At 39.0% G+C, this 10,000-nt stretch overlaps 1 protein-coding gene and 2 long non-coding RNA genes across 3 annotated transcripts in view; 1 reads left to right on the forward strand and 2 right to left on the reverse strand.

The window, feature by feature from the left end:
• Positions 1–1,395, reverse strand: part of LOC137983898 (uncharacterized) — a 50,072-nt gene extending 48,677 nt beyond the window's left edge. The window contains exon 1 of the long non-coding RNA XR_011119052.1: positions 1,273–1,395. This is a non-coding gene — a long non-coding RNA (uncharacterized lncRNA). The remainder of the gene's footprint in view (positions 1–1,272) is intronic.
• A 3,703-nt stretch (positions 1,396–5,098) lies between these two features.
• LOC137981905 (diencephalon/mesencephalon homeobox protein 1-A-like) lies at positions 5,099–7,901 on the forward strand. The gene is made up of 2 exons (XM_068828939.1): positions 5,099–5,483; positions 5,807–7,901. Exons 1-2 carry the CDS (start codon positions 5,099–5,101, stop codon positions 6,220–6,222), a joined length of 801 nt encoding a protein of 266 aa, XP_068685040.1. The 3' UTR covers positions 6,223–7,901.
• A 587-nt stretch (positions 7,902–8,488) lies between these two features.
• The window catches only part of LOC137983897 (uncharacterized), a 25,093-nt gene continuing 23,581 nt past the window's right edge, over positions 8,489–10,000 (reverse strand). The window contains exon 4 of the long non-coding RNA XR_011119051.1: positions 8,489–8,640. This is a non-coding gene — a long non-coding RNA (uncharacterized lncRNA). The remainder of the gene's footprint in view (positions 8,641–10,000) is intronic.

The raw sequence follows: 10,000 nt of genomic DNA on the forward strand, positions 1-10,000 counted from the left end.
TGTTGATGTGCTAAGTGATCAGCACATCGAGAAAAATCTCGTTAAAACTGACCACGTTTTAGTCCATTGTTCTGCTAATGTAATTAAGAACTAATGCTGTTTTTTAACTTTCTGGCGCTCCATTTTTCTATTCTTCTTCCTGCCCGTTTGCTTCACCCATGTTGCTCTTGAATATCGTCTTTAGGGCTGCATGTTCTGTCAAGTCTACCTGTTACAGATTTAGTGCCACCGTGCTTGTGTGCTGATTTAGAGCCCTGTGACCTTTGCAAAGCCAACTTCCTGGTCCAGTCTGTTGCAGAAACTATTGCTAGTTTATGCTCGACAAAAAGTCACCGTTGTCTGCAAAGAGTTTGGTTCCTTTTTTTATGGCCTTGAACATTGGGATTAGTCTCGTTTCGCCGTAAATCTACCCACTTTTCATCCTCCTTAGTGGGATGTTGGTCATGTGTTCTTTTTACCGCATGTTTTAGTTTGTAGGAAATTTCGGTCGGAAATCAAGTGGAAAGGTCGGTTTCGGTTTCTTCCGACCGGAATATTCGGGATCACCTCTGTAGGTGGTCCACTTATTTCGGTTGGAATATTCCGACCGAAATTCGCCGTTCCATTTTTGACAAACCGGTTCTTTGCCCTAATTGGGGAATTCGGAAAAGGAATAAAAAGTGGCAAGAGCCATTCCTATTGGTTGGCCCGGTTTAATCCGCAAAATGTCGTTCCATTTTCCTTCGGTATTCCCACTTATCTCTGACCGGTCGGTTTGGCATAATGGAAAGCACCCTAGGGCTATGGCATGGTTTTCTGTTTGCGTCAGTTTATGGACACTTTGACTGTTTCCTTAGGCTGCTTGCGGTAGCAAGAGGCTGTGCATATATTAGGTGTACACCAGTGGGTATACACGATAGATATTCCGAAACATTTGCTGCAAAGCAAACTTCCTGCTTATGAAAGTTAAACCGACCTACTTGCTTGAAATAACAACCTTTAATGCAGCAAGTAAGTGCTTAAATTCAGCCCATCGTCCTTGGCTAAACAGACAGGCGACTGAAATAATCTCAACAATACACGGACAATGTACTAATTTAAAGTTGAATGAAAATTTGAATTTGTTTTATCTCAGAGCAGTATCTTTACTTAAAATATTTTGACTTGTTCCGGCAGAGCCTTTATCAAGTAAAGTTGTTCCGAATAGACATTCCAAACCACACTGAGCGTAAAGAACAACACAGACTGATTGGTATTCAAGATGGCGAAATTTTACCATAAAATAAAACTCACCACGGAAATCAATGAATGGTTTTTCCAATGAATGGTTTTTCTAGTAGTTCAGATAACTTGGCGTATCCGCCTCAAAAAGTCCACTGCAGCTCCGCAATACCGTCTTTATCTTCATATTTCGACTGCAATGAAGGAAGTAAAACGAAAAGAAAAAAGAAATGTTTCTTTATAATTAAATCCAGCTAATGTGTCACCGTTTGGCTTTCAGTCTGAAACGGTGGGTTAGCAATTCAAGGTTTTATGCTGCATATTCCATGCTAAAAAGATAATACCCGAGTGGGGTTACCGTGTTTTTGGATGAAGTTGAACTAAACTTTCCGTAGAGTGGTGAATTTGACAACCTGCTTCAACAAAATTTCAACTTTCATTCATACATGCGCTAGCGGCGTGCACAGTGTTACAGCTCTCAGATGGTACGCGCACTGTGATTGGTCTATTTTGCAGACCGTCTGGCCACTTTACTCCTCAGTAGCTCCTCAGTCCTAATTTGAACAATTATCTGAACAACTTTCTAAATCATAAGTTACGTTTCTTTGTATGTTTTCCACTTCAATAATTATTTATTCGTATTCAGGCCAAAAATTGAACTGTAAAAGACGCGTGACGTAACGGGCCGAATCGCGTAGGGTATGGAGGTGGAACTGAACAAAAGCGAGCAACGATACCTTTTATTTTACAACGTCGCGTATCTTTCAAATTATCGTCGTTTTATTTATTTTCCAGGTCGAATTGTTTTTGTCATCACCGTTAAAAGAAATGGAGATTAAAAGAAGTGGGGAGGGAGCTAGGAGGACGGGGATTTGAAAAAATTAATTCGTTCGGCTGGCCTGGACAAAGATCTCGTTTGTGATCCCACTCAGAACAATTGAAATTCCATTGTTTATAACTACGAGGGTGGGATTTTTTAATTAATGCACCCATTACCAAACTGATGGACAGAAGTGCCATGGGTTCTCTGCTAGTGGCCTTAGTTATCAAGCAAATCAGCTTTGCTTAGATAATAAGAGAGCCTGGAACGAGAATTCTTCAACAAAACTTAATTAAAGGAAAGCATGTTTGAGTTAATGCATTGCTGCTTTTTGTCATGACTTTTTGGCAGAAATTCTTTGTCGACGCATCGCAGGCTACTGGGAATAAGTGAAATAAGTGATTCAGAGAACCCTAGAACGACTTTCATAGTTTTAAGACACTTCATTCACTTCGGAAAACGCAAGATCTACGGGGTGTTGATGGCCAAGAGGCCAGAGGCAATGATTAAATAAGCAAGGATATATAAGCCTTTCAAAGGAAGGATTTTTTAGTTTATTCACCAAAAAGAAATGTTAGAGCCCCTTGGGATGATTATGGAGACTCTCCGGAGGATTGTTATCCCAAGCAATATGAAAGAGGAAAATCTTTCAAACAAGCGAGTAAATGTAGGCGTATGTTTTCGGTTATCACTTCATTCCAAACCCCAAGGCAGACAAATGGGACCTATTTTTAAAAGATGGTGGGAATCAGGTTGGAAACATTTCCGAGAAACGAACCCCTCACTATTTTACCGTTTCAATGTTTGGGCAACGGAGGACATCCCAAATACTTCATCATCGCAAAGGGAAGGCAAAGGAAAGAACCCAACTAAGAACATTAATTAGCACGCGATATCCAATCAAATGTCGTGTTTGAGCTGACGTCAATTTCATTGCAAAAGTTTGATCGTGTGTTCCACAGTCAGTTTTCATCGGTCGCGGTAGAAAAGCACCAAATGGCGCCTCAGATCAGCATTATACTTTTACATAGATCCAAGATGCCTCAAGAGTATTCAGTTCAAGGTGAGACTTAAATTGCTATTTTGAGTGAACTTCATTCGTTAGATTTCTTAATCAAACTGCCCGTCTGGTTTCACGGTAGCAGATCGAGCAACATGTGTCTAGGATTTGGCAGCCGTTTGTTGTGAAAAATAATTAGTATTATTAGAGACTAGAGGGAGTTTTGCCAGGATTGCTACTGGAGAAAGTTTAATGAATTGTCGGAAATATTTTCGTTTTGATCGTTTTTAGTAGTTATCTTTAGTGTAAGAAACTGAAAACAGGTAAAGACCGCTCCCTGATGAACAAAATTATGCAATCCTATGTTTTAACATATGCTAAATTAAAAGGTGCTTTTTAAAAAGTCTTGAATGGGTTTTGACCCGAAATATCTTCTTTTTGTCAAGCAAGAAAAGTTAAGATGGAAATAGTTTTATCAGAAGCAAACTGGGAGCATTAGTATTAACGGTGAGCTCAGTAATATTTTGGCAGTTTGCGACTTAAACCGTTGTTTGAAAGATACATGCAACTGCTATATTGTACAAATCATAATTTTGGCACGCCTTCTGGACAATCTCAGTGAAACGTCAACCGAATTCCTTTCAATAATATCACTTTAATAAAGTTGTTATTCTTTTAATTATAGTTTTTAAAAAAGAGTTGTAATCGAGCAATTCCAGGGGAACGTTATGGATTCGCGATCAGATAAAATGCTGCAAAACGTCAGCCCACAGAATTATTCGTCACTTTTATTTCACTTGCTGCCATTTAAACCGTTCCAAAAAAATCCTGAAAAGCTTGAGTAAACTCGTATTTGTAGAATACAGTTTATATGTAAGGCAGGAATTACCAGGAAAAAAGTTAATTTTGCCGCTACGACGGCTTACAAGTGTAATTGATCTTAACTGAATTTAGCTCGATCACAAAGTTGATTCAGATTTTTTGCGAAACTTTTTTGGACCCTTAGGTGTTTCTAGCTGATTATAATTTATAAACAGTTAAGCAATTTTAGTTTTTCACAAATTTAACTCAATAACAATGAGTAGCGATATTTAAGTATTCTTTCAGCTTAATCAAATTAGGAGCATTTGTTTACCTTCTAGGAATTCGAAGCTCGTAGGATTCTCTGCCGGTTAACTTCGTTAATCAACAAAGACAGAATCTTAAGTTCAAATAAGTTACGTTGAAATCAGTTTTAATAACTTGGGAACAAAATAATAACTTGATTCATCACTCGACGACAAAACCTTCGACTTTTCCTCAGAGTCTTACTAAAGCGGCTGGTTTCAATTTATTTATGCCGAACAAAACCCTTACTCGATTTCCCAGCTTCTTTGTTATTGTTGTTGGAACGTGATATTATAAAGCTTTTGATATTTTGAACCAACTCTACGCTTTTGCCTTGTTCAATTAATCTTTGCCTGAAAAAACTTGCAATTTGAATCTTTTAGCAAGGCCTGAATTCGTCTTCATGTGTTTTACATGTTAATGAAAAACTAAAGGCTGATTTAAGAGTAAAGAAGTATGTGAATCTTTTCAAGTATTTCGAGCACCAATTTGTTCATCGATCAGCTCTAACGCTTTCGCATCGACCTCTCCCTTTTCCTTGTCCCCGCCCTGAAGCGAAGGGAATGATCGTGTGAACGAGATTGACACATCTTTTTCATTTTCCTTGACTTTTAAAATCACTCACTTTTGCCATGTTTTCTTAATTTTGTGTGAAAACCAATAAGGCAACCTGGCTTGACCGTACAAAATATTTTTTTGTGAAATTATGTCTTTATAAAGTATGTGGTGATTATGGAAGTCTGCACGAAAGATAATTCCACATGTCAGAGAAGATTTGAATTACTGATAATTTATCACTGGCTTCTAAATGGCGGAATTGATGCACGCTGCAATCACAATTTTTTGTAGATGGCCGTGTGTCAGAAGAAAGTATCCGCTCCATCTTTTTGCCTAAGAGAGAAAGAAATAATTAGGATGTCGTTTTTATTTGCAGTAAGATAATGACTGATCCTCAAAATAACATGGCGGGCATGACTCCTGACGTGGTAGAAGCAGCTCACCTACTTCTGATGATGAAGCATGGTATGAAAGCGTTTATTGAAGCCCAACAAGCTCGTTTCCGTATCCCTTATAGTCTGTATTATGCGTCTCTCAACCCTTCAATATCGGCTCAACTTCACTATTTCGCGAATCACGGATTCCCATTTTCGGCACCATTTTACGATTTTTCCCCAATGCCAACCTCGTTCCAGTTCCCATTAACACATGCGCAGTCATTCTCAATTCCCCTTCAAGACGCTTATTATGGGATGTTGAATTCCTCGCAATGCATGGCGGGGCCACCAGGAGATCAGCGCTTGACTGGAACAGGGCTTCACGGTGAGAAGACGGAAGAACACGAAAAAACTCAACCAGGTAAGCTTGAATAATGAATAGACAATCGGCCATTTGATGGTTTGTTTCCACCCTTTTTCTCGCGCATATCACCAACGAAAATGATTCCATTGATTTCTGTTAACGAATGTCATTCAAGCTGTTTTCATCATGGATGGTCAGTGAACAGATCCACCTTAGCCCTCCCCTTGATGTTAATCGCATCTCTGGGTTGGGAAAGGTTGAAAGTGAGTTAATTTTTTAACAGAAAAGAGTTTGTTTTTTGGCACCAGAAACGAGAAATATTCCAGTTTTTGATCACTAACGTAAAAAAATCTAAAATACACGGAAATGACGGAATGTTTTTCTTGGATTAATTGCTGCAGTGACAAAGAAGGCACGTTTGTCAACGAATGCAACCACCAGCTTAACAGCAGAACAAATTGCTACATCAGAAAGACAAGATGCCAAAAGGAAACGCAAGAACCTTACAAAAGAACAACTGGAAATTCTAGAATCAGTTTACGAAAAGGAAAAATACCCTCATATGGACGATAGAATAAAATTGGAAAAACCTACGAATCTCACTGAGGACAGAATACAGGTGTGGTTTCAAAACAGAAGGGCAAAGGACAGGAAAAAAATGGAGGCTGAAAAATTACAGCAATGTCTTGAGAACACTTCGGTATTAAAAGACGATTACTTGCAGAACCATGATACAGATGAGAGAAAAGCCAGTGCTATAAATAGCAGCAGCGAAGCCAGTGATAACGAGCGATGAATCAGGGAGTTGTAAGATATAATCAATCTCCCTCTTTATATACCCTTAAAAAAAAGCCGTAAAGACTTCATATCTGATATCAAGTTGCCAATGGCCAGACAGACCTGAAGTGACTTATTGGTCGTCGTCTAAAGTCATTTATTTCAAGTGGTTTAATTTCAGATAGTTTGTAACCATACTATTTTTCTATTTCCCCGTTTTCTTAGCAAAAAGCGTCTGCGAGGCATATATGTTTTTTTTTTTTTTTTTTTGCAAGATAAATTTTTAAAGTTAAAATAGACGCTTTTTGCGACCGGGCCTTATAAAGCACATTATGTACAAGCACATGTGCGACCGGGCCTTAATCCACATGTACAAGTGTTGTTCACATCTTTATCGTTTGCTTTACAAGACAAGGGCCTCGGGGTCGTGTATAATTTTTTTTATTTTTCTTTTCTTATCTGGTCCAGCCAGGAGTATACAATACAAATTCATTCTTTCCATAAATAATTTCTACTTCTATAAAGATGTGAAAGGGCTTGAACTCTCGTCCTTTTACCCTACAAAGCCACATATGACCTGCACTGAGCAACTCCGTATCTTTCCCGTTTCACAGTTAAATTATCTGTCATAATACTGCAAAAAGCCTTGAGGTGAGAAACCCTAGTTTCTCTAAACAACCGTTCGAAGCCGCAAACGGCTTTTGACCATCTCCTTCCCTACCCATCTTGGGGCATCACGTCCCTCTCCACCCCAATTCCATTTGCTCTGTAAGGTATAGAAATGATACCAAAAGAACCGAAAATTAAAATTCAATTAATTAAGGTTATAGCTATATCTATATCTATATCTATATCAAAGGCTATAGCTATATTTGATACTATAAATAACGTCCAGCGCGATGATTTCACCTTGTTATTAAACGAATATAAACTCTATTCTTTACACTTTACAATTTGGAAACAGCATCTTTTCTTCATTTCTCGATAAAAATGGCGCAAATTCGTTTCAGCAGTGGCCTTTTGTCCACGTTTGAAAATGATGGCTAGTGTACGGAAACCAAACGGACAAAAGACCATTGAGAAATGATGACTGAGTTTAAGCTTATCTTTCAGCATTAATAAGTCCTTCGTTTCCCGCAGAAAGTCGGACAAGAGGCGTATATACAAAACCAACGGAAAACGCACGGCGTTTTCTTTACGTATGCCAACTAAACCAAATTCAGAGCAAGCAAACTGCTTTTCTTCTTCGACTGTTTCAGAAATGTAAAGAGGGACGTTTCTGCTCTCGATACGTAGCCCAGCTAACAAACAAAAATGCTTTGCGAAACTAGTCGTCTTACTAACAATACAAATAATGGGAATTATCACCCCGGTACATAAATGTGATATTACACTGAATGTCCTGACAACCCTTACCGCTGACAAAGTAAGTTTAACTCTTCATAAATCTATATTCGGCTTCGAAGCTTAACTCAGTTATGGAATTTCACTGATGTGCATATTGCATGGGATTTCTGTTTTGCTGAAATCAATAGGTAATTTGCGTTAGATTTTTTTTCCATACTATTATTTAACTTACGTTACAATTCTAGTATCAACAATTACACTTTTTTTTTTTTTTTTGCCTCGGTCTAAACGGAAAACAATTGGATGATCAAAAGTCTGAATCAAAACAAATTTCAAATATTTTTTTCTTGTAAATTGTGCCATCAATCAACTTTTTTCAAGCAAATTGATTGCATCCACAATGCATTGCAAATTATTTCCCAATGAACTTCGCTGGCACGCACCTGGCTCCGGTAAAATATCACGTGGTGGAGAAATACCACTGGCTTGTTGGTACAACAAGGGTGACGGTTCTTCTTGTGGAGAACATGTTTCATTCTTGTTGTTACCTTCCCATAAGTCATGTGTCTTCAGTTTCACTGGGACCTGGCTCAATTTTGTAGACTCGTGAAGACTAAAACGGTCAAAGATCTGGTTTCCAGATGAACTGACTGACACTCCACCACTGCATGACGCTGTAGGCCAGCGGTGGTTAAATACTCTGGCTCTGTGGCCGTGGTGTGCATGTGGAGGAGAGACAGCACGTCCTTTTAACTTGATGTGGGAGAAGAATGGAGCTCCCTGAAATCTCTCACGTATTTGAACATCAAGTTCTTTTTTTAAATCAAGCCGTTGTTTTCTCTCATCTGCTAAGTTTTGACGCAAGGTATTATTGGTTTCCCTGACTTGAACAACTGTTCTCTGAAGTCGCAAAATATGTTGAACTGCCTGCTCCAATATGGCAGCCTTAGTTTGTTTCTTTTCAGTCGGTGGCAGCAGTCTTTTCAAGCTTGTAAAACCTGAATTTATATTTTGCATTCTCCTGCGTTCGATCATGTTTGCGTTCAATCTTCTTTCCCTCTCTGCGTCGTGATCACTATTTGGTATTCGCCTGTAAAATTGAATTTATGGAAAGTTTACTTTGAGAGATGACAAAAACTACTAATAAGTGCTGGCTGCCGAGTAAATACAATTGAGACGCCCTTTGAAATCAAAATAAACACTTAATGACTGGTCCCGAGCGAAACAGTTAATTTTGCTTCCCGAGAATCTCAATGTTCCCCGGGGCGCAGCCGAGGGAAACGACAACGGCGGTCGTCGGTTCACATTCGCGGGTAACAGTGCACTGTTACCCTCTGACGTCATAGATTTTGCACTGTTGCCCGCTCAGATACTTTTGGCGAAAATTAGCTTTATTCTTAGATGTCATGTGACCTCGAAGTAACCAATGAGAGCGCGCGCTGTTGGGGGAAAATTTCAGCTATACAACAACAGAAGTTATTTTTTCCTTTATGTACATTTCACAACGTCCCTTTATAAATGGGCCAATTTCCTCAAAATCATGAAGGTTTGTACTTTCCAGTTGTTTTTTCCTACGTTGTCAAGATGAGCAAAGAACCCAGTCTTACGCCCTGAGGTTTGTTCACGGATCCTGTGGTTTGCAAGCCCGCAGCCCGTTTCTTGAGAGTCCCGAAAATGTTCGGGTGCTACCATTCCCTAGGGGTGTATCTTAAAAGCGATGAACGTTTAGGCCGTTAAACTTGACCATCATTTTGATTTTTGTTTTCTTGAAAACATGTTGAAAGACCAGTTTTTCAAAACAAGTGGATCTTAGTTCCGGTCCCGAAATGTTTTCCGGGACTTTTTTTGCGAACCCCTGGTGCCCTTCCTCACTCGCGGCACAAGTATGAGCACAAAGTACGCAAACTCAGTAGCGTCTTGAGCATTAGCACTTTCTTTCAGAACAAAAGACGGCAATGAACGGCAAATGAATGCGCCTGTTGCTCGAGCTTATGCCGGCGTCACTAATGAGCATCAGGTTTTTTTGTATTACCGTCAAGAAATTTGTCATGGAAAAGAGACTGGACATCACCTATTCCTTTTGTGGTCGGAAATGCTGCGGAATAAAAATATCACTTTTGGCCTATAATCATTTTATGTCTCCATTTAGCCACAGTCTGGGACTTTCGAACAAGTAGTTCGGCTTCAAATTAGTGTCTTACTTCAAAGACAAGAATCTTCAGCCTTTTCGAAGGTGTAATCTATATACCAGTCAATGCAAGAACAAGACAATAATTTCGTTGGGAAGCCACCAAATCAATCGTGACACAATGTTATTACATACAAACTTACCGCTTTTTCCTATCTTGATAAGCTGTGAATTCCATTTTCCCTTAGTTTGATTGCTAAATTAATCAAGACTCCTGACTCCAATCTGGTATTGAATCGTAGGAAAATTTGACTGTTTAGTT

Source organism: Montipora foliosa, chromosome 13 (assembly GCF_036669935.1).
Source record: "Montipora foliosa isolate CH-2021 chromosome 13, ASM3666993v2, whole genome shotgun sequence".
Taxonomy (NCBI): Eukaryota; Metazoa; Cnidaria; class Anthozoa; order Scleractinia; family Acroporidae; genus Montipora; species Montipora foliosa.

Excerpts from the sequence above, each read along its gene's own strand:
- LOC137981905 (XM_068828939.1), top strand. The coding sequence starts at position 5,099 with ATGACTCCTGACGTGGTAGAAGCAGCTCACCTACTTCTGATGATGAAG. Across the intron at positions 5,484-5,806 it reads ACACGAAAAAACTCAACCAG|TTCTTGGATTAATTGCTGCA; the intron begins GTAAGCTTGAAT and ends GACGGAATGTTT.